At 40.9% G+C, this 24,487-nt stretch overlaps 1 protein-coding gene across 1 annotated transcript in view; it reads right to left on the bottom strand.

Annotated features, from left to right (window-relative positions):
• The window catches only part of LOC308385265 (ras/Rap GTPase-activating protein SynGAP-like), a gene marked incomplete at its 5' end in the record, with an annotated part of 48,501 nt that extends 24,273 nt beyond the window's left edge, over window positions 1-24,228 (bottom strand). Inside the window, 10 exons of the mRNA XM_080864097.1 lie at window positions 1,165-1,401; window positions 1,788-1,932; window positions 2,743-2,887; window positions 6,238-6,573; window positions 6,670-6,909; window positions 7,050-7,148; window positions 8,746-8,899; window positions 13,579-13,700; window positions 13,863-13,951; window positions 24,075-24,228. Coding sequence (XP_080720223.1) covers window positions 1,165-1,401; window positions 1,788-1,932; window positions 2,743-2,887; window positions 6,238-6,573; window positions 6,670-6,909; window positions 7,050-7,148; window positions 8,746-8,899; window positions 13,579-13,700; window positions 13,863-13,951; window positions 24,075-24,228 — 1,721 coding nt within the window. The remainder of the gene's footprint in view (window positions 1-1,164; window positions 1,402-1,787; window positions 1,933-2,742; window positions 2,888-6,237; window positions 6,574-6,669; window positions 6,910-7,049; window positions 7,149-8,745; window positions 8,900-13,578; window positions 13,701-13,862; window positions 13,952-24,074) is intronic.
• Between the last annotated feature and the right edge of the window lie 259 nt (window positions 24,229-24,487).

The raw sequence follows: 24,487 nt of genomic DNA, 5'->3' as shown, positions 1-24,487 counted from the left end.
ATAGTCGCTCACACACCCACAGCCACACGCTATAAGCAGCCAGGTGTTGTTACAGTTTGGCTGTAGCCATTAGCACGTTCTTCACTCTGAGCGAGAAGTTCAGTAAGCAAGTAAACAGCGAGGGATCATCATAAAAATGTTCAAAACAACAAACATAATTACACACCTAATCAAACCCCCGGTGAACTTAGACATCTTAAAGACACTAATGAAGGCAAAGCAGCTAAAGCTAATGCTATCCAGAGCATTAGCTTTAGCTAAGGCAGCCACAAGCTAGCACTCTCGGTATGAGCGAAGGATCAAAGCAGTTTTGAAGAAAATTATGGAGGCAAGTGAGGAGGAGAAAAGGGTGGATTTTTATTGTTATATGAATATGTTGCACACACACTTTAAAAACTTATAACAGGAATCCTAGTGTGCACTTTAAGACACTCCAAATTAATGGCCTGCAATTTTCTGATCAAGTTCACCTGAAAATATTTGTACTGGATTAGTTCATAACTAAGGTCTCTTCAAAGATACTCTTTTATATAAAATGTGATTGGCTACTTTTGATGTTTTATTATATGTACGTGTGGAATTAAAAACTCAGAGTATGACTGGAAGAAATTACTTTCATTATCTCAGTGTCACCAAAGTGAGTCTCTTTTATCAGAGTGTTGTTTTGATTTTTTTTCTGTAACTTGTTTGACAAAAAAGTGCCCATCCAGAAGGTTAAGTTTAATCAGTTAATTGTTTCAGGTCTGTAACTGTTAGAAGGGATAATTAAGAATAAGCCTGAGTTTCATCTTAAAAGTTATTTTTGGTATAACAGGTGTGACCTTGAGAGCACATCCTAAACAGTTCTTTAAAGCCGTCAAATAAATTACCACTGTGTGCGATTTTGATGTCCTAATCACAGGGGCCTAGTTACACCAGGGGAATTCGTTATGATGTTCAAGACAGTTCTTTGAGTGCAGAGCGGTGGCTCAGAGTTCAACGTCGGTGAGTAACAGCTTATAACCTGGCAGTCAAAACTGCAAATCTCTATTTGCGTGATGTCAGTCTGTGACACCCATCCCACCTAGCACAAGTGTCAGACGCCTGCAGATTTAAAACTGAACTGAATCAAATGAGTGTAACGTCACAGCTGGCGTAAGAGGGCAGGTGAATACAGACACTCACTTGCTGAAGCTGGCCAGGTTCTGCATCACCTTGGCTATGAGCGTGAGTGTGCGGGACGTGCGTTCAGCGGGATACTCCTGCATTAAGTTGAACAGGGAGGGTGACATGATGGCTGGGCACATGAAGCGAAGAAACAGAGAGGAGCTGATGAGGCTGTCAGCGAGATCCTCTCTTCCGCGCTCAGCACATCTGGCTCTCCATGAGGCAAAAACTTCTTTCAGCTCCCGGGGAAATATGCTGAAACAAGAACATGATTTTATTTCCCACTGTCAGGGAGAACAGCAAGACAAAATGCTATAGCTTATGCGAAACCCTTGGGAATTCAAGGTCAGGAGACTTAAAACATACAGAAAAGAGCAGTTTTCCTTGCTCAAAACAATGTATTTGTTCAGGGTTTATTTTAATAATTCAGTTTCTTTTCCTCAGTTTAAAAAATGTTTAATATCCTTTTTAACTGACTTCTACTTAATTCTGCAGCTTTCAAGGAAATTGAGAACATGACTCGTCTGGGCAAAATGTACGGCAGACTGAAAGTTTCAGTCCTCTGTTACTTTCAGGCACCAATTAATATGCAATGAGAACAGTTCTGCACATACAGAGCTTTCTGAGGGCACAAGACTGACCAGAGAGAGTTGATAATCTTGCAGAGTAGGAGCTCGCAGCACATTCGAAGGTTGGCTTGATGGTCAGCGAGGACTGATGGTGGGACACGCATGGGGTCCACCTCGCAGTTCTCCTCAGACTCATATAAGGCTCGAATAAAGTCACCTACAAAATGTAGATTACGTAGTCTTTACTTTTATAGGAAAAAAAAAACTATATACAAAAAGAAGCCGCAATGACAACTGAACCTGCACACAACTGCACATACTGTACATTTGTTTCCTTTTCCCTAGAAAATGGCGCAACTAAAGTAAATAAATGTAAAACTGTGAATATAACACTGCTTTAATAATGGCTGAATCTTAAAAACATAAATATAAAATATGCATAGTTTTTACTTTACAGATTGTTTTATAAATGCAGAGGAGTATTTCAAGGATTAATAAAAGTGGTGCTGCACGCACACACAGAGATGCACAGCTTAAATTCTCACCATTCTTCATTTAAATAATGAAAAATAGGATGAAAGTGGAGATGTCTAAATGTGTTTGATTTTAGCTAGTTTTTATAAAAAGAAAATCAGCTAGTCTAACTAGACTTGCATTAGTTACACTTGTCTTACACCGGACACCCCATTCATTTGTATTTTGAGATGTAAGCTAACAAAAAAGACATTTGCATTTAATGTTGTGCCACAGAAATCCTATTAAAATATAATTTGTCTCTGCTGATGCGACAGACTATTTTTCATAGAGACTGCATTTCTGAAATTGAGCCACGACAAACGGGAGTAATTGTGCATGTCACAAAAACAAGCACAACATCAAACAATGGCACAATCGGTTACACTAAATGCCAGATGCTACTTATGCATGAACTTGGCCTATTTTAGTAAGAAGTAAAAAGGTATTTACTTAGAGCTTCAAGCACACACACCTTCATTCAGTCAGCAGGGCACTGATAAAGCAGCCTTACCTATAGCCTCCTTGAGGTATCTGTGACCTATCAGTTTGAGGTACTCTTCCACGGCCTTTGTAGCGAGTGTGTTTTCCCGAAAGATCAAGTGCTCTCGCTCCATGAATCGATCCACCTCACACATCGCCATGTCTGACAGGAACTCCTGAGAAGAGATTACACTTACAGTGCAGCTGAGTACACATACAGTTAAGTCTATAAGACACTTTTGTTTCGTAGTTTTGCCTCTGTACACCACCACAGCAGATCTGAAATCAAACAATCATACTGTGCATGCATTGAAAATTAAGCTTTAATTCAAGGAGTTTAACAAAAGTATTGCTTGTCAATTAATGATCTAATTACTTTTTAGGCTCTGAAAATGCCTCATATGCCAAGCAGGCATAACATTATGACCACCTGCCTAATATTGTGTTGGTCCCCATTTTACTGTCAAAACTGCCTTAACCCATTGAAGCATAGATTTCGCTAGACCCCTAAAGGTGTGCTGTGAAATCTGGCACCAAGATATTAGCAACAGATCCTTTCAGTCCTTTAGGTAGCGAGATGGGGCCTCCATGGATTGTCCTTATTTCTCCAGCACACACCCACAGATCTTGGATCTTTTGAGGCTAGGTGAACACCTCAAACCATTCCTGAACCATTGTTGCTTTGTGGCAGGGTGCACATCCTACTGAAAGAGCCATCAAGAAATACCATTTCCTTGAAAGAGTGTACATGGTCTGCAACAATGCTTAGGTAGGCGGTACATCCACGTGGATGGGACGACCCAAGGTTTTCCACCAGAACATTGCCTAAAGCAGGGGTCGGCAACCTGCGGCTCTTTAGTCCTTATACTGCGGCTCCGCATGGTTTGGGAAAATAAATGACAAGTATTTAGCTGAAGTGTATTTTTTGTATTAGTTCTTTTTAAACTTGTAGTTCTAAATTGGAAGATTATTGTGATACTGAAATATAAAAATAAAATTATATTTTATTATTTTTCGTCGCTCAAAATAAGCGTCACACTCGCGGAAGCCGGTGTACCCGCCGAAACGCTGTGCATTTACTGAGACTTTCAACCCCAGGTAGGCCAATTATGGATCTTTGGATCCACATTATGTCAGCAGCTCCACCGCGAACTATGTTAAAAACAAACACCGCTCACGCCTCACAGATGACAGCTTACAGTTCTGCGTAAAGATGAAAGTGACTTCACTGTGCGCAGAGGTTCAGGAGCAGAAGTCCCATTGTAAACATATCACGGCAGACCCGACGATGTTTCCATGAACATGCTTTTCAGCATCTCTTTATTGACCACTTTTCACACACGGTTGCTGTACGCATAAAGCCGGCTGTAGCTTTTCAGCTCACAGCCCAACAACACAACAGCAAAGAGAGCACAGACTTTAAGGTGGCGAGGCGTGATTGCGGGTGCCGCTCAGGTGCGTCCGACTCCCATGCAGCGGCACTGCAAACTAAGCCTCGCCACACACATTTACCATGTAAAATAAATATAAGTAAATAAATAAATATTTATGCAGAATTTTGCAAATATTTATTTTTCAATTTTTTAGTAGCAGAGTGCTTTACACCAATTATTTTTTTAATTGAGGTCAAGGCTCTGCTACGCTCCAAAAGCTCAAAGGCGATATAAGGGTGGCAGTACACAAGTTTTTCTTTGCTACATGGATCATTTTAGTTCAGCTGGGTGTCTTTCCTTTTTATTATATTTCTTTAAGAGTTCAAAATGTGTTCATTGCATAAATAAAATGTAATTTTCTCTTTAGCACTTCATAGATTTCATAAGCAACACTCTTTATTTGTTCACACAAAGCATAAAGGTAAAAAACAATATATACAGGATCTTCATTTTAGATGTCAAAAAGTATTTGCGGCTCCCAGTGTTTTGTTTTGCGTGGAAACCGGGCCCAAATGGCTCTTTGGTTGCTGACCCCTGGCCTAAAGCATCACATTGCTTCAGCTGGCCAGGTAAAAGACCACACGCACCTGGTCATACACATGAGGTGAAAGAACACATGACTCATCAGACCAGGGCACGCTCTTCCATTGCTCCGTGGTCGAGTTCTGATGCTAACATGCCCATTGTTGGCGTTTCAACAGTGGACAGGGGTCAGCATGGGTACCCTGACTGGTCTGTGGTTATACAGTGTATCCTAGAAATGTATTATCAGAACCAACATCAACATTAACATTACAAATAACTGACCCTTGGCTGCCCATGAACCTGCCGCTGGTTCATCACTGTTCTTTCTTGGCCCACTTCTGTAGATATTGACCACTGCAGACTAGGAACACCTCACAAGTGCTGCAGCTCTGGAAATGCTCTGACCCACTCATCTAGCCAAAACAGTTTGGCCACAGTTTGTCAAACTTGCTCAAATCCTTATGCTTGCTCATTTTTGGAGCTTCTAACACACGTAACAACTAAAGTAAATAAGCACAGTGTGCTTTGAGGTAGGAGCCAAAAAGGGTGTAGTTTGTGTGTGTGAGCACCCGTGTGTACACCTGTGAGCATGAGCGCGCTTGTATTTAAAAGGTTCCTTCATGTAATGATCTGCTAGAGGGTGTGGGGGGCCACAGCCCCGTCCTCCTGGGCATGAAGCACGCATGGAGGAGATCAAGACTCCAGACATCCAGAGGCCCCAAGAGCAAAGGAGACCAAGGGAGGGGCAACCGTGCCACTATCCTGGAAAGAGCTGAGGAGAGCCCCAGATGAGGGGTCGCTCAGCAACCGCGGAGCAGAAGCCAGGGGGGGTTGCAGTGACGTGCCCGTGAGCTCCGCCGGCAGCCAGCTGTGCCAGAGTGACCGAGCCCCAGGCCGAGAGGCCGAGGGCACCCCACCCCCGAAGGAGCCAGAGCGAGCCCCAGGCTCCAGGCCCCGACAAGCAGCCACCAGGAGTGAGCCGGTGGGTACCTGGACGCCCATCCCCGGACACAAAGAACCACCAATGCACCGATGTCTGAGGGCATCTGCAACTGGCAGGGGAAGTGGTGGGGGGAGATAGGCCTCCATACCTTGGAGGGCCTGAGATGTCCCCAGAGAGGTGGCGTCTGATACCCAACCTAACACATAGACACAAACCAACAGGCACACACAGATACAAACATCCATTCCCACCCTCATGCTCTCATATGCAATTACTCAGCACTCACCCAACGTGGAGACAGACATAAATAGACACTGTACACACAAACACACTGTAATATCTGTAATTCCTAAATTGTTCATTTAAATCTTTTTTTTTTTATAAAATCCCTTGAATTAAAGCTCAAAGTCTGCAGTCTTGATTGTTGCTTGATTTAAAATCCACTGAGCTGTTGTAAAGAGGAAAAAACACAATAAAATGTGCCACTGTCCAGAAACCTTTGGACCTAACCGTACTTCTGTAAAATTCTTGCAAATTAAAAAACACAAATCAAACAGAAAAGAGGGAGACAAGAAAATAAATTATTTAAGATACACCAACAAGCCATAATTTGACCTCTCTTTACCTTTGTCTTCCCCGTGCTTTGAAGGATGTGCACCAGTGCAAATGCCACCTCCTCTTTGCTCTTCACACTCAACAGAGGCTCCAGAACCCCACACAGTGTTCGGTAGTTGTTGGTAATGTACTCCGCAAACTCCTTGTACAGCTCCATCGGGAGGATGTTCATTGTCTGGTAGCGAGACTTGATGCGTAGTGAGGCGTTGATAACTTTGGTACTTCCAACACCGCCACTTTTGGCCAGAACACTGGACTGAATCACCGGGTACCACTGCTCGACGAACTGCCTGCCGGTGATGCTGGATATGGGGATGCTAACAAGGCCAATGTATGTGCTTTTTTCCTAGATTTTTAAGAAAAAACATGTTTATTTCACGTATTTATTGCAAATGTTTAGGCGAAAAGCATTAAAAATGACTTCACGAGACACTTCCGTTACCTTGCGTCTTTTTTTGTCCGTTTCCTTGTAGAGGTGCAAACGAAGGCTACGAATGGTAGGCAAATTGTTAAATTCAAAATGCTCGCCCCAGAAGACGGTGTCGGTGCGGGGCTTGCTGGTGGTGCGTGCATACAGCATGTCATCCAGACACAGCTCACAATAATAGCGTTTCTTAGCTGGAAGGTCTCGCGCTTCGATGATCCACAACTTGAGGACATTATCCACCCGTCTGCTGTTATCCTGGAAGTGAAACGAGGAGTTCTGTTACTGCATTATAACAGTCCTTACTTAAAACTGTCTCATAATGTTGCAATGTAGTCGATCCTTTTCAGTGAGAGTGTAATACTAGGATGAAATATAATCTGTTCTACTGAATCTACCTTGTTGGGCTTGATAGCTCGTTGCAGGTTTTCGATCCATTTGTCTCTTTCTGAAGCTGAACGGCAGGCAAAACATTTTGTCCCTGAACTAGTCGTTACCTGTGGATAAAACATATCACTTTTTTGCGTTCATGATCAAGAAAGATTCCTTAGAAAACTATAGTTAACAATGATTTTTATTTTTGATCATCTTTAGTGTTTTTCAATTAACTTAGTTCAGCTCATAGGACTTTTTGTTGGAATCTGTAACAGTATTTGTCATCGAGAAAGGGGCAAAAAACATTGTCAAGGCCACCAGTTGGGCACCCTCTTTCACTGGTGTTTCACTGACAGCGCCATGACACCACCAGAAAGCTCAACTGCAATACCTGGCACCCCAGGTATATGCCCGTTCTGCTTTTACCCCCCATGGCAGACATTTCTTAGCCCAGTTAGAGTCCTTCCTCTTCTTCCAAAGCCTTTTGCTGCTTTGCTCAGTCGCCTCTGAGTGACTTGATAACTTGTTGGAAGGCCTGTCCTTGATCCCCCTCATGCTCTTCAGAAAAGTGGCTCACCTCATGGCCAGAGTTCCTCTGCATCCCACCTCTACAGGGGACACCTGAGTACGCCAGCTGTGTTGTTCTGCCTAGTTACCTCTCAGTGTTTCAGGTTTTTAGCCACATTTCTACACTAAGATTAGCCCAAAGTACATAAAAGTCTCTGCATGCGCACACACTGAGCTCTGCAACATCACAAATGGACTTTTGTGTCATTTTCTTATATTATTTTTTTTTTTACTTCTCTCTAGTAACAGTTTTATTACATAACAAACTGAAATAAAGACAACTATGTCAATCAGGTTTCACTAATTCTAATTTGGGATTTTGCAAAAACTGCCTATATTTGGCTTTTTAATACATAGCTGCACCCCCACATGGTCTTACTTGCACATTATTAGCAGCTTTATAAACATCTAGAGTGGCCAAGACCATAAGGTAAATAATATGTGTTCGGGTTCTACACGAAGGTCAGCTGCTATATGCTGATTTCAGGTTTATACGTCTATAATGAAGCAGTCTTTTCTCTGAGTACGTTCTGCTATCTAAGCTGAGGTCTAACATCTAGGCTGTCTGATTTATCCATAAACAGATGCTACATCTTACACAGTCTCCATCACTTTCTAATAGTAAAGTTAGCCCTCGTATCAAAACATATCGATTCTCCTGCAGCTGAACTGGCATGCTGTTGATGGAGAGAAAAACTTGCGCAGATCTGATCATTTCTGACTCACTAATTTGTGCTGCTCTTACATCATATATCGCATCGGGTCACTTGTGAAAAGTATTTGCTGCCCATGCTTATAGATCACTTGCAGAACCTTACACTCCATTGGCACATTTTTGCAGCCTCGAGGTACTTAGTCCAGTTAGTAAATCTGGTCCTGTGTCTTCAAATTACTTCTTTTTTTTGTGCTTTTTGGTAACTCCGAACAGACCAAACTCTATCAATTCTCAGTTTCCAATTTTATATAATTAACTCAATTATTAAAGCACTAATTCCATAAACCACTGGGTCACCTCATTTATTTTTCAAGTGAGGTGTGAAGTGGCTTTGTAGTGGCACCTGAATTGCAACATAAATACAGTGAGATAAAACAAATCCAGCAGCAGGGAGGTGAAACCACGGAGAGGGAAAAGGTTAAACAACCGCAACGCACCTCAAAGCAGTACTCTTGTCCTAAAATGCTAGAATGGACGGGTTTGATTATGGCGTCTTCATCCAAAACTAGGTCCAAAGCCTCTGCGGCACTGCTAGGAGAAAGGAGGGACTCATGGGAGTGGGATTCTTTGAAGCTCTGCATCAAGCGAGTCCTAGAGAAGAAGAGGAAGATATTGACTTACTTTCAGAATTCAGATGTGATTATGGTGGTGTTTTCACACAATATGAGTCACTGTAGCTCAAACATCCTCATGTGTCACTCCTGCAATTTCAACACAATTATTTTAGATGTGATCCTTTTATAATGAGTTTATGGAAAAAGTAAACCACACCAGATTTTCAGTTCTTGCGTTTTCAGTTTGGTGTATTGACTTTGCTCATGTGACTCATAATGTGTATTAGGAAACGGCCTATACCAGCCCAGCTCGTGGTGTCATCTGAAAATGCAAATATACCTTTAACTAAACTACAGTAACAAAAACTGAATTTAAAGGTCGATATTACCGTCTAGTAATGTAAATTCAAGTGCTGAGAAGCAGCTCAGCAGTGTGCACTCTAGTGCAGGTATAAAAACGCAGGGAGGATTATGGCTTGATCATGGAATAACCTTTGAAGAGGGCAGCTCTGTCAAAGAACAGAAAAAGTGGTGGAACTGAACGCAGAAATGTGAAAGAAGCTGTCTTTAACAGGCAACAGAACTGGGAAAAAATGGAGCAAGGAAAGGGATTTTGTTGCTCACAGTAATGGGAAAAGGAGGAAACCTAAATATAAACTATTGTTTAACTTGCTGTGTGTGTTACCATCTCAACTAGTGAGTGGGCGCCTGTCCTTTTGGTTTAACTGTAGCTTTTCAGGCTGCAGCAAACAGAGACTGAATGAGAACCATTAAATTGATTTGCTGGCAGACAGACATTAGAGATGTAGAGGGCTATGGGCTGCTCTATAGTCACGACTGGAGGCTCAGTTTAGACTGAATGGTTAAAAATTTTATTTTTAAATTCTGTAATTAAAAATAACACTCCTCGCTTTCTAGTTAGACGAGAACTGGAATTAACGGCTGATTCCAAAGATATGGAAATAGATTACCCAAAATGTCAGTCTATTCCTATAATGTTTTCCAAAACTGGCTTTAATGAAAGAAAAAAAAGGAACATACAGTGTTTATAAAATCTTATTAAGCAAACACCTAGCTGTTCTCCTAACAAACAAAATCCTCGAAGGCTCGGTCATTAACCCTTTATATACTCCATGCAAGAAATAAGAAAAATACAGTGATTTTGAATGTTTTTGAGCTTTAGATGTTCCTGCAAGCCAAAGCAACGTTAACCAGCTAGTGAAAACTGAGATTTAGTCTTGCGATTTTTAAAGGTGTGTTCCTTTATCACCTTTTTTTCCTCTTAGATATCGTAGTATTGTGTCACTGTTTGTAGGCTTTTGACTGATAAACATTTCTGTACGGTTAAGGTTATATCGCCACATCAAGTATGTTGTTGTGGCATTTGCATTTTGATGTAGACAGGGATCTTTTAAAAAAGAATGGGGAAAAATAATGTATTTGTGAACAAACCTTGGTCAGAAAGTGATCAAGCAAATTTCTCACAATGGAAGCTTTTCAAAATTAACTTTAAAGTACGATTAGCAAAAGAATATGGGGTCTAATTGCACCAAAAGTATGACTCAGCATGTAGTGGTGCTTTGAATGCACATACTTAGCGCAGCATCAGTTACGCAGGTCACACACATTTCATTTGATAGCTGTTATTGCAGTTACTACACATCTGCAAGCCACTTTACAACCCACCTACATCCCAGCTTTTCTTTCATGTTGTATCTGGCCTAATCAATGTCATATCTGTAGTAACTGATGCCTGGAGTAGCAGTAACTGGTCCATGCACATTATATACCCTTATGATGATCCCAGAGCAGAATCACGCTGCTATAAATATAAATTACTGCAACAGGAAGTAACAATCTTCTGACTATCCTGGTCCTGACTGAATGGATAATGATGCAGTAAAAGGAGAAGAGAAATTTAAGGCTGCATTTTAATACTGATCAGAAGACGAGTGAATCATCATGTTAAGGGAGCTGACGGTGCCATCGCAGAACGCAGGACATGGTAAACCGACTTGGCAGCAAAGGCCGAGCAGCTGCGTTGGAAAGCTAGAGTGTGAAGTTGAATGCTGTGGGTTTATTGCAAAGTCAACTTAACACTACTGAGTGAATTAAGCGTGTGTGGGCAGAACGCGGAGCAGGCTGTGAAGGCAGCTGTCTGAGGCAGCGGTGAACGGCTGTGGTTAGAGGGGAAAGGCAGATCGACCAAGGCAGACTTTAACCCCATCGCCGTTTAGCTCCCGCCACCACCTCCTCCTCCTTCACTGCTGCCCCCACAGAAACCCTCGGGTTAATGCAAAACTTGCTTTAACATCTGAACCGGCAATCTGAATTTTACAACAGAGGATTTCTACGCGCTTTGCAAAAATGACACACTGATTACTTCCAGGATCGGTCAGCCACACCTGCCCTAAATGCGTCTGTTACAGCATCTCCTGTAGTGAGGGCAAAGTGTAGTGTCAGCATTAGATTTTTACCTTCTCCCTCTCTACATCTTTGTACTTCCCATATGTGCATCGTGACTGGATTGTGTGAGGACTGCATAAAATTTTGATCACAATGCAAGCGAGAATCCATCGGGATGTGACCTCAGTTCAGAATGCAAAACAAGAAAAAGCTGCGGTGAAAGCCTCTAGAGCTGCAAGCTATTGCATCCCGACAAGAAAAATCACACTAGTGTCTCCACTGCAATGCCCAACGGATTTCAACACTACACTCATTTCAGCTCTATTTTCCTGACTTTGTGCTGATGAAAACCAGTGATTCTAATTGTATATATGAGCAGGCTTCTCATACAGACATCTCAATAAAAAATACATGAGTATGAGTACATATTTAAATAAATGTGCATCTAATTAAGCTGCTATTGTTTAATCTTTTTGTGCAGACATAAAACAAACTGAAGTAACAAACCTTTTCCGTGTTGTGATAATACAAGCCTTCACCCCCTATTTATTTTCTGTTCATCTGTAATAAATCGCAGCTCAGAGAGCATCGTTGCAATGATTGGATAGACTGCTCTTCTATTAATATCACTCAAATGAAGATCTTTCGTCACTGGCTGAAACCATCTGTGAAGGTATCGCTAAAGGCAGCGTCCTTCTTTCAACGGGGCTCTGCTTTTGTGGCTGATAAGGAGCTACAGTGGGAGCGAAGGCTGTCATGAGCTCCTCGGAGATTCATACACATTCTGCTTGAGCCACTTGAGGACAAACGTGTCCCTTTAAAAGCACAAAATAGATTTGTGATGAAAGGATTAATGCATATCTCTAATCACGGTAACACAAATCTTAATGATTGCATGTGAGCATGACATGTGAGTAATAATCCGAAGCGCAGGTACGGTTGATTTAAAGACACCGTTTAAAGAAACGCCCTAAGAGAAGAAAAGAGCATTTCAATCAGTGATAATGGATTTAATATTATCATGCATAGAGACCTATCATAGAATAGCCAAATAATGATGTCAGCATTGATGTAGCCAGTTCAGTGTTTATACACTTTTTGTCACCATTAAAGTTAAAACAGTCCCTTTTTTACCCATGTTGCCTAAGCTATATTTGGAAGCTTTAAAGCCAGCGTGCAGACCCGTTACTTTTTTCTTTTATTGATCTGTTGTCCTCCATAGGCCTTTTTCACAGCAGACATCACAGCTGGAAAAGTGCAAATACAAAAAAATGAAAATTAATAAGTGGCACACTTGAATAGAAAAGAGTCAAAGTTAATCTTACTGGAAATAACACCGACTTCTCCAGCTGTGATAAGTCAGATGTTTGCTGCAAAAAAGGTCCGTATAGATTAATCATTTACAGACGAATGGTTCTGGATGAGTGTTCGGACCAGGCGCCTGACAATAAAATGTATTTTCTGTTGGTTAGAGCTTGCTAACATTTTGGCAACTGGTCATTCATACCAGAGTAAGTAGGGCTGTAACAACAAAATCCCTGAGTTTACTGAAATGAATCAGCTTGTCAGTCGGCTTGTAACAGGCAATCTTAACTGATTGCCTCTCTACTCTACTGACATTAGCAACTCAACGAAAAGAAGGGGAAAAAAAACCTCACGGCTTTCAGGAAAAAAGTTAAGAGGTTTTGCCATTGTGATGTGAAGTAGCCACTGAAATAACACACAGTGCACAAAAACAGAATTGTCAGACACCCAAGAAAGAACAGATTCTGATTGCTGATGGTTTAGCTCCCAAGCTCGGTGCATAAATGGACTGTATCCACTATCTTAGTGATGGCTATGATACAATTGAGCTCGTTATAACCAGGACGTTACTAATTCCACACCTGCTGGCGATATCTGCAGTCTAATTTTTCCAGCTTACATCAGCTAGCAGAAAACAATGTTAATGTTTACAGCCTCTGGTTCTTTATATTCAGTTGCGGTTTGTCTGTGTATCTTCTGCATACTTTAACTTCCTTCAGCATTCAAATTCATGCTCTAATCTTTTTTTTTATCTTTTGTTTTTGTCATAAAATCAGTGAAATGGCAAAGCAGTAACTTTCCAGGTTGCCTTTTGTCTCTGGATTACAGACCATTACCATATCAAAAATTCTCTTTCAAACTGCAGCCATGGCCTCCTCTGACTTTTCATTATGAATATTGGATGAACTGTGAGCACATCGTCGCTCTGAGGTAATAATATTTAAAATCTGGAATGGAGAGCAATGGACAGATCACAAACTGGAAATATATATTATGATTACTTACCTTTCTTGGTCAGCACTACGAAACCGGGGCAAAATCATCTGTCTGAAGCTGCTGGTCCGGTCAAGTTTGGGCTGACTTTTTGCCCTCTTGATGGAACCCTTCAACCTTCGATTGAGAAAGCTCTAAAAATAAAAAAAAAAAAAAAAAAAAACAGGAGGAAAATAAGTTATGGTTTTACAGTGGGAAGTTTACAGAGGAGCTAGCTACCCTATGGGGTTTTCTACACAAGCATAAAGCTTACATCACATACTTGAGCGTGCATTGTATGGTTTTATTGTACTTACCGGCTGTCTGAAAGGCTGTGGGGTCGTATTGGGAGGAGTTTCCATGCTTGACTGTCTTGCAGAGGCAAAACTTGCCCTGCGAGATTGGTCTATGAAGAAAAAGTGCCAAACAAAAGCAGCAAGAATAACAGAGTTAAACAAATAAGAAATGGAAAAGACTGAAACCTTCAAAAATGCAGGAGCACAACTCGAACACAATAATTATTAAACGCTGAGACTTTGTGGGGATATCAGGGATTGAAACCAGTAAGAATTTTGTAATTTTAAACTTACATCTACTTAGTTCAAGCCATTTAAATTTATCACTTATTGTGTCTTTAAATTGGGTTGTATTTACATACACATTCAGTTCAATATTTATGTCAACCAATGTTAAGGCAACTCCAGCTAGTACAATCTGGCAGCCAGCTCTTTATTGTTACATTTTGTTTCATTCTCTCTGAGGTCACAATACAGTTAGTTTTCCATTAGTTAGAAATGTTTTACTGCTTTCACAACAAACTTCCTACTCATAGCTTGCGTCATTACCTTGCAGCTGCCACTTCAGTCCCATCAAGAAAGGAAAACATCATCAGAAAACACTGACAGAACACACATTATTAGCAGGCCAGATACCAGCACAGAGAAGTTCAAGCTGAAGAACACCAGCAACAAGAACATACATCTACAGCCCCCCGAGAAAAACACAAAAAACAACACAGTGTCTGAAAAAAAACTGCATGCCCAAACAGATATTCGTCATCAGAAGGGAAAACTTTTTATATCTAATGCCAGTGGAAAATGACGCAAAAAAAGAAAAAGAAACCCTGATGTGAGAACTATATTCGGAGGAAGACCCACACTCTGATGAGTCATCTTGAAACCCATGGTCTTGGTTTGACTTTAGGCTAGTAGCAACTGAGTAAACATGGTGATGGATCTATCTTTGAGACTTTCTCTGCACGAGTGTGTGTGTGTGTCTATGTGGTGACCTGGAAGGCAATTCCAGCGCAGAGGAGCGTGAGGGTCACAGAGTACGAATATATCCATCCCACATTATCCCCATCTTTAAATATGAACGACAGAAATCTAAGAGAGGTATTCATTAACTGTTCAAGTTCCTCAAACACCAAGTTAAAATAGTAACTGTGGGAAAAACTGGAACACTGATCTCACGATAACACTCACATAACACAGAATCAATAACCAGTTTGTTGGATTTCATCAGACCGCAAGGCCAAAATGTTTCTGTGTTTGCTGACACGGTCAGATTAAACTGGTTAAATTAAGATGCGTCAACTTTTTCCTTTACTTATGTCCAACTAATACCAGTTTACCATTAGGACTATATGGAGCTATATGATATTGGTTTTAGCACCACAAATAAATGCACTCTCTCCAGAGATTATAATTAATGATATAACACCTTACCACCCACCATAAAATGTGATGCAGCATTAAAAAAAAAAAAAAAAAAAGCCAGTCAAGGACACAGATCGAGAATCCCAGCTGTGCACAAAAACAGCCAAGCAATGAGGCAATGAAGAACAACCAGACTTTCCAATATTTCCTCTATTTGCTCTTTCTTTTACTGACTGCAGAATCTCAATCAAATTACATCTAGCTAACCTAGCTAGTACCTAGCTGTTCCTGTAACACATTTTCTATAGTTAACATGATAATGTCACCATCTTTAATTCCATTGGCCACTGTAATCATACATAGAAAATCTAATGTCTTGACTGCCCTATCTGTAAGTAAATATCAGGCAATGGCCTATAACTGTTTAGCTTTAGCTAAAAGAAATAAAACAAGGTCGCTCTAGTCTAAGGTTACAGGCCATAGCTAGCAAATACTCTGGAACATAAACATCAATAGAAACCACAACATTCAGTTTTTAAAATGTAAACAAATTACTTAATCTATATTTTGTTAATCTGATCCCAAATGTACCTTCGCCAACTTCGCTAACATCTTCAAAGCTATTTTAAGGCAGAATAAAGCTAGCATGTTTCCCTCTCTCTGAGTCAAGCAGATGCTAATCACCTCCTGGCTATTGCAACAATCACATCATACATATGATATCACTTTATATATATATAGTCTTCAGATAATAGGCTGCTTGTGTACCTTTATGTGCAAACCTATGGGAGCACAATCTATATTTAGCCTTTCCTCATGTCCCCAAGAATGAAGGTTTTTCTTAAAAAAAGTTTTATTTTTTAAAAAGCAATCACATTTTCAGCTACACACTGTTCAGCCTTTCACAAGTGGGAATGTGCCATGTCAAAAGCTACAATACGGCCCGCAAGTGAGCCCAGGTTGTGCAATACGGTCATATTCCCTTTTATATGCATGCATTCTTTTAAGCTAGCTTCAGAGCGTCCATATGTTTCACAGCACATAAGGAAACGTGATCGTGTTTCATGTTCACAGTCGCTCTGCTGTTCTATTTTTGTCTCTGATTGATCTGCTGGAGCATTTTATTTATTTATTTATTTTTCCTTTAGAAGTTACCCATTACCCACGGGAGCCCTTTTTTCTTCCCTTTGCAATGCAGAATCAAGACACTCTGTCATCCTATGATTTCCTCACTCCCAAAGCCTCTAAATAGGCGACTCTCCAGGTTCTATTCTGAATCCCAGCTAATTGTTTGGTATCCATGGAAACAACTCCAAGGGCTTCTACTTGAACTGCAGAAGATACGGGCACACAACTGCACAGTAAAGATGATGAAACACACCAACACGCAGCACAACGCATCTGTTTCTCCCGACAGACGCGTGAGAAAAATGCTCAGACCTGTCGGCCCGACCACGAGGGATGGGCGGGAGCGGAAATCTTCCTCGATCGTTGTGGGGCTGAATCCCAACTCTGCCTCGTGTCTCAGCGCGAGAGCAAATGGATCAAATGACCAAGCAGACAAATATTTAGGTTGTATTTTCACCTGCCACTGAGAAAGTCACTTGCAGCATGCAGTGATCTAAGGAAACGTGACATATCAGAACACATGGATACGTTCGCATCGGCTATTCTGAATGTAAATTGCTGTCAGGACTGAGTGCGTGGGTGGCAACAGCCTCTAGCTAACTGTGATACAGAGAGAGAAAACAGAAAGAGGAAGACTGTGAGTGGGTGTTGGAGAAACATACTCAACCTTTAGCATGTATATCTCTATTAATACATATCTGGAAACTTTGCTTTTATAGAATCATTTGAATAAAATCATTTTCAGGTAATAATCCCCCCCCATCCTCAATCAGGTGCGAAAGCTGATGTATATAATAATGAGTTATCCTTGAAACTGACTGATCACGACAGCATGATTTTTCTGCAGATGTCTACAAAAAAAAAAAAAAAAAAAGATCAAAACTCTGTTGATTCCAGAAAACACACTTGTGAAATCTACAAAAAACACTAATAACCCACCAGTTCACCAAATCTACCAAATAAGCATTAGCTGAACCAATGATGCCGTCACAACAGGCAACCTCACTAATCCTGCGTCTCATGCCACCTTACATAATAGGACACTTCAAAAAACACTGGACCGTAGCATTACTGGTGCTCAACAAGACTGAGGGGCTGCAGCCATGCCAGAGCCTCTAATTCTCCACAGAAGGTGATTTGAGGTAAACACTAACATTAGCACGCTTTCACTCATAATGACAATGCTATCTTGTCAGATGTTTGCATCCTAGGATGATAATATTAGCTATAATGAGAACTCTAATTAGACACTAGACAACTGTTTTCCCCTCACTTAATCTGTTTTCTTGCTTTTAGCCTAAATAGAGGATGGGATACACACAGACACACACACAACTTACTCGTTGCTAATTAGAGCTAACTCCAATATACAGTGAAGCTCATTAGTTTTAAAGGTATTTGATCATAAACCTTTCTATTTCTGATGATGATACCTGCATGAAAAGTTAGGGGACTGTCAGAGTTTAGTAGTCACTTCCCTTAGATGAAGAAAAAAGAAAATTCAGAGGATCACCAAAGGCAGCTGCAGTAATTACAGTCTGTGGAGCTCAAATCTTCACAGCAATCAGTGTAATGAGAGGCATAGTGCTAGCATGTTAGCTGAAGGCTGGTATCAGATCTGCAGGTACCCTGAGATGAGGTATTCAATCAGTATCAAGCAAAAAACTGAGTCTTTACCTAAAATAATACCATAATTAGTTCTTGGATTTTGGCTGTAATCAAACAAAAAAAGAAAAAAAAAAGACAGTCCTAAGACTCAACGTGAGCAGGTTTTCACACATATTATAAAAGCTGTTAATAGCCCCTCGCAGTTTTATTCGCTCATAATGTTATTTTAGAGTTTGTGTCTCTGAAGCGCACAACTATGACTCAAAAAGAAATAAATAAACAAGTAAAAGTATGGCTCAAATTCCCACAGACCATAGCAGAGGAAAATGTAGGTTTCAGGGTTATTTAGTCGAATGTAAACACAATGCAGAAAACATATTGTGCTCGATTTATGTAGGTTAAATAAAGTCAATAGGTTTATAAAACGGCGTCCTCTTTGTTATAAAAGTTTTTAAAAATCAGTTTAAGACAATTAAAGTGCTTTTACTTTTAACACCTTTCCATAGTTTCTCCCTCTGACATAGTACAGTACATAATCGCTTCTGTTTGTTTGTTTGTTAGCAGTCCCCGCAATTTTTTAACTTCACAACAATATACCAGGTCTTAGGGGACACGAGTACCTAGGTTGGCTAAGCTTGACCTTCATTGTTAGCACCCAATGAAGGTCACCTTGAAAAAAAGCATTTCTTGAAACCATATCAAGTAATATGTCATATGGAAGGGCTTGGAGAGAGCTGTGCAACACACTTTTTATTTTTTCAATATGACGCCCTACAACGTCACAATATCAGCATAACAGGCCACGGTGAGCATGCTGTAATAAAAACATAAAATAGTATAGCTCTTGGCCTTCAGGGAGAGTTGCTCTCTCTCTCTCTTGTTACTGCATCTCTATTTTCAAGCAGGATAAAAATCCACATTCATGCTGCTATGTTAGACGGCCTTTGAGGCCTACGTCCGGTTTGTCCCGGAGTGACAGTGTTTCCAGTTCACACGCACCAAATCTCGTTATGTGTGGTCTGAAGCATATGACAACAAGGAGGCTCCGGTGACTCACAGACCAGGCCTGCTGGGGCAGATGTTGTTTTCATGTCATATGGAAGTCTCCGTAATTGCCATATTCCAATGAGTAAATACTGCCATGTCAACAACCAACCCGTGATTATGCCATGGGAAGTTGCTCTTTTTATGACAGCTCCGAGTACCCATAAAGTAAGCCAAACTGTCAAGGTAGCGGCAGTTAATCCTACCCTAATGGTAATGTAACAATAGGCTCAGCAAACTATGGATTAAGATTTCATCACTGTCTATTCGGGCTGCACGATTAATCGTTAGAAAATCGCGATCTCGATTCATACTTATGTGCGATCTCATTTCCAAATGACAACGATTTAAAAAAAAGACGACGACAACGATTGCACCGCATTTTGATCCGGGACGTAATCTGCATGAAAACAAGCGCTCACTCTTCCTGCTTGACAAATGACAAGGGAGGAGCCTTATACCACGTGATACAGAAGCTGTGCCGTGTGATGCTAACATTAGCAGGGGAAAAAACAACGGAGAGCACGTCAGGGATGACGAGAAAGTGACAGGAGAAAATCCGTCCCGGTCAACCACCCAAACATCAATAACGGGAAATTTATACAGCGCTTCCCTATACCCGTCGAACTTCCGCAGGCACAAAGAAATTACGGAGGCTATTACTTATCACCTGACCAAAGATATGGCTCCCATCAACACTGTGCAAAACAAGGGATTTAGGAAAATGATCAACACCCTAGACAAACGCTACACAGTGCCGTCCCACAACTATTTTTCTATTGTTGCACTACCTGCTCTATACACGCAGCGTCGAGCAACGGTGGAGACGGAATTTCAAGCAGTACAACATTTTGCGGCAACCACAAAACGTGAGACATTTGTTGTTTTTATGTTTATTTATTGTTTTTATGTTCAGTCTCAACTGTTACGAAGTTGATGTGCAGTTAATAAGTGCAACAAATATTTATACTGGAAAAGAAAATCGTGAGAGAATCGTGATCTCAATTCTAAGCCAAAAAAAATCGTGATTCTCATTTTATGCAAAATCGTGCAGCCCTACTGGATATTAAGTTCAAGTGAATAGAAGTTTTGTACATTTAATAACTTATAATAACCAAATATATGTTTTACAATGTCTGACAGTTAACCCTTTAGACAGGTCATGACTTTCACTATCATAAGCTCTGAAATGGTTTAGATTGTCTATAATATGATACACAACTTCATAATTCAGTGAAACAGCTGGCTGGTATTTTATTACAGGGTGAGCATGCTGATTGGCTGAGGTCTTTCTGTGTGGCATTTCTATGTTCTCCCTGCGCCTGTGTGGGTGCCTCCTCCCTAAGACGTGCATGACAGGTGAACTTGTGAATCTGTACTGGCCGTAGGTGGGGATGTGAGAGCGTGCGCTTGCCTGTCATTCTGAGTTAGCCCTTCATGAAGTATCCTGGCTCTATGACAGCTGGGACAGGCTCCAAGGAAGAAACAGTCTGGATGTCGTTGCATGTCCCGTACATTTATATGCATATTGGATTTTCCAGCTACATCAGTGATAACCTTTAATCCAGGTTACAGTGAGATTTGCACATACACAAGCATATTCAGTACAGTGCATAAGTCTTGAGCCATCCCTCATTTCTTTACATTTTAACTTTGTCGTAGTTTTTTTAAAGTTTCTCTTTTGACACCTGACCATTTTCAGATTAATTATTTTTTTGTTGGCGTTTAGAAGGCATCTGACTCAAGAAATGAACCAGTGTTGTGTTGAAACAAACTTAAAAGAACCTATTTTAAATTGTATCTTTACGCACTTTGTTACAATTAGCCTTTTTTTTTCTTTTTAAACACGTCTTAGGCGAATATAAGAAAAATGTCAAGTTTGACAAGCATCAATTTTCACCAACAAGGTGATTCTCAGAGAGCCATTATCTGAAAACTTGGTGTGTGTCAGAATGGTGTGCAGTGTGTCCATAAATCAATTCAGATAACTGGACAAAGAGGACAAAAGAAGAACTGTCAGGCCTAAAAAAAAAAAAAAAAAAAACCCTAATCTTTAGCAGATCTGAGACATAGATCTGGACCTTCCAATTGAGCCATGTACTGTTCACCGAAGCCTCATCAGACATGGTCTCAGTGAAACGATGGCTGTGAAGAATCCATTCTTAAAGAAGGGAAACCAGGAAAAAAGGCTGAGGTGTGCCAAATTTGACAACAACTGGACTGAAAATCCACGAGAACAGGTCTGATGGAGTGGTTCAAATCTACATCAATACAAACAGAAGAGCTCAGAAAAGGCGCAACAATGAGTGTCTACAGTCCTGTGTAAAAAGGTGGAGGCTCTGTCATGGTTTGGGACTGCATTTAAGCCAGCGGTGTTGGGGATCTTATTAAAATTGATGGCACCCAAAAAAGTGCTGTCAGATTTTGATCCAACATGCAGATCAAAATCTCCCCAGAGCCTGAACCTCAGGATTATTGAAGCAGTGTGGGACCATCTTGATTAAGAACAGAACAAAAGTTCTTTATACCACAACGCTTAGAAATTTGTTACGAAAGATTTTAGAGATGTTTTTAAAAATAAACTTTTTAAAAAGTGTATTCAAATGTTCAACTGGTGAAATGCATCTCCCTCTACATCACAGTTTAGGGCAAGGGTTTGTGATTCTAGTGAGAAAACAACATTCTAATACAATTATGTCGATTTTTTTTGTTTAAACTAGTAAACTGGTCAAATATAAACTAAAAAGGATTAAAATCACATTTGAAACATGCAGCCTCATTAAAGTGTGTAATTTAAGAACGAGTCAAAGTGTTGATGTATCTGAGATTCTCTCTGCGCCCGTATGATGAAAGTAAACGCAACTTTGTTCATGATGGCAGAAAAACTTCACTTTGTTTTTTTTAATCACTTCATTACACTCTTGTTTCAAGTGTCAGACTATAGTGTTTAATCCAGTAGTATTTATGGCTTTTTCCAGAAAAAATAGGCAACTGAATAGGCCATGGGCATAAAGGCATTCACTATAATCTATAAGAAGAAATAGAGAAATATAAGAAAACTGCTTGCACGGCTCATTAACACAAGAAGCAAGTGAGAAATGTATTTTAATGTATTTTAATTTATTTTGTGTTCATTTGTATGAACTGACTCTTCAGAGCCAGAGTTTAACATCTAAACGCCAAGTACGACCCATGGTTCATCCACCATTGTGAATTCGAGCAGCGTCACAGGTGCTGAAAAGCAAACGCAGACGGTGTAATGAGTGTAGAAAGTTAAGGCCATTCATTTACAGCAAGCTGTCCAAACAATCATCCTGCATGACTGACAGAAGCAAAACCTCGCAGCATCAACTCCGTGGCTCTTTGACAGCCCGGCAGCCTTGCCCCAGGAGGTTTGACACGGTTTAAGTGTGAGCAGTGATTTACCAAACACAGAATGACACGGGAGATGGCGAGCGCAGAGAGGTACAAACTGCTGGCATTTAGAGAATCAGATAAAGTATAAAGTCCTGAAGTGCCCGCTGCATTTAAATTTGAAGTGAGAAAACATTAGGGCTGTTTAGGAGACTTAAAAACCCTTTCGAGCGAGGACCCAAAGATGACGATCTTACTAGCTCGGTTTCATGAGCCCAGCACATACACCCAAAAGACCGAGATGCTTTAAATTCAACACGCCTCACAAAAATGTGGACAGCTGGCTTTATTCTAAGTAGAAAAGCGACACCTCTGACTCTTCGGAGCCACTCTGCTTCTAAGTTTAGAAGCAGCACTGTAATCAAGGAGAAGTAAAACGCACAGAAGAGCTGCAGGATGAGAGAGGAGAGGTGGGTGGAGGGGTTGAGGAAGCAGGGGCAGTATGGGAGCGAGGGAGCCACGGGGAAGAACCTGCGATCGGCTTGAAAACTGGCAGATATTTCTGGAGAAACACTGAGTATTCTGCAGTGTAACCGCTACTTCTGAAGGCCAAGACAGTACTGTATAAAAATGGCCTCTGAGCGGAGGAAGACACAAGAACAGTAACCCGAATAAACAATCTAAAGTTGCTCTCCATCACGTGTGTGTTTTCTGTCTCTCTCCTGCCTTGTTCCTCCCTCTGTGTGTGTGTGTGTGTGTGTGCGTGCGTGCGTGTGTGTGTGTACGTACTAGCCAGGGGAAGTGTGGCCTAGTTACCATAGGAACATGTTCGCAGCTTGTGCACTGCTCTCTATCCAACTACCTCCGTTTTTGCTAATGTATTTAGAAGCTCTAATGCTATGCTTGTAGATGAGCAGATCCAAATTAAAGAGCTGAGAACGAAGATCAAGAAGCAATGTGGATACCGCTCTTGATATCGACCCCGCTAAGATATTATATTATTTCGTGAAAGCACACATCAAAAATGAGGCGATTCTCAAAAACCATCCCCCCTACAGTCGCCTCTGACCGCCCCTTGTTTGTTTTGTTTCTAACATGTTTTTTTGTAGGCCTTAATGTCGAAAGCAAAGACAACAGCTTTACACACTGCGCCGACTAATAAAATGATTTCTCTCCCCGTCCCTGAAGGGAAAAGAAATGACTGCTTTCATCTGGGGAGGTAAAGGGAGCACAGTGAGGAGGAAGGAGGAATGAATCAAAGCCGAGTAAAAAGGCAAATGGCGCTATCAAACCTAGAGGATGTCAAAATAAAACTCGGAGCGCGGCTCTGACGGTGAGTGACGCTCCAGTGGAGGATCGAGTGGTTTAAAAAAATAAAAAATAAAAAATGAAATCATCAATGTGCTGAGGTACTTTTGTAAATCTTTATAATGCTGAAAAGGATTGGGAAACCATGGCAGAGGAGGGAAAAGGAAAAAAAAAAAAAAGCAGGGCGGCATATCTGAGGCTAGTGCATGTTAAACCCTTCATTAACCACTAGCAACAGCAGTGTTGATGCATTTCAGAAAGAACAGAAGACTAAGGGGGAGGAGGGGGGACATAGAAAAACATATATAACAGATAAAAACCTTACTGGACCATGACAGACTGGAGAAGAGGCTAAGAAATGACAATACGCAAAGCTGACGATGGAGAAAAAAAGGAGACTTTGACTGGGTCTCGGCTAAACTGACTCACTTGGGGTTAAAACTCCAGGTCCACCACCACAGCAAGCCTCCGCTTGACCAACCAACCCAAACTGACTCTGATGGGGCAGCCACGTCTTTGAAGATGTGTCCATGCAGCTATATGGCACAGACACAAGTAGAGTTTTCCCTTTAGTTTTTGACATCAGTGAACTAACAATCCCCCAACCCCCAAAAACACAACAATGACAAAAAGTTTTAAAAACAACCAGAGGAAAAAACGTGAACCTGTTATTGTGCCTGAAAATAACGGTAAAGCAACATTAATAGAGAGAATGTGTCAAACTGTACAAATCAAATGAAAGAGAAATGTAATTTTATAGATAGTAGTAAACAGCGCTGAACGTGGAGTTGAAATGACTTTTTACTGTGCAGCAGGTGGAATCGTTCTTCATCTGCATGGTA

Source organism: Rhamphochromis sp. 'chilingali' (genome assembly GCF_963969265.1).
Source record: "Rhamphochromis sp. 'chilingali' genome assembly, chromosome: 17".
Classification (NCBI taxonomy): domain Eukaryota; kingdom Metazoa; phylum Chordata; class Actinopteri; order Cichliformes; family Cichlidae; genus Rhamphochromis; species Rhamphochromis sp. 'chilingali'.
The sequence above is the reverse complement of the archived record's forward strand: the minus strand, read 5'-3'. Positions and strand labels throughout refer to the sequence as shown.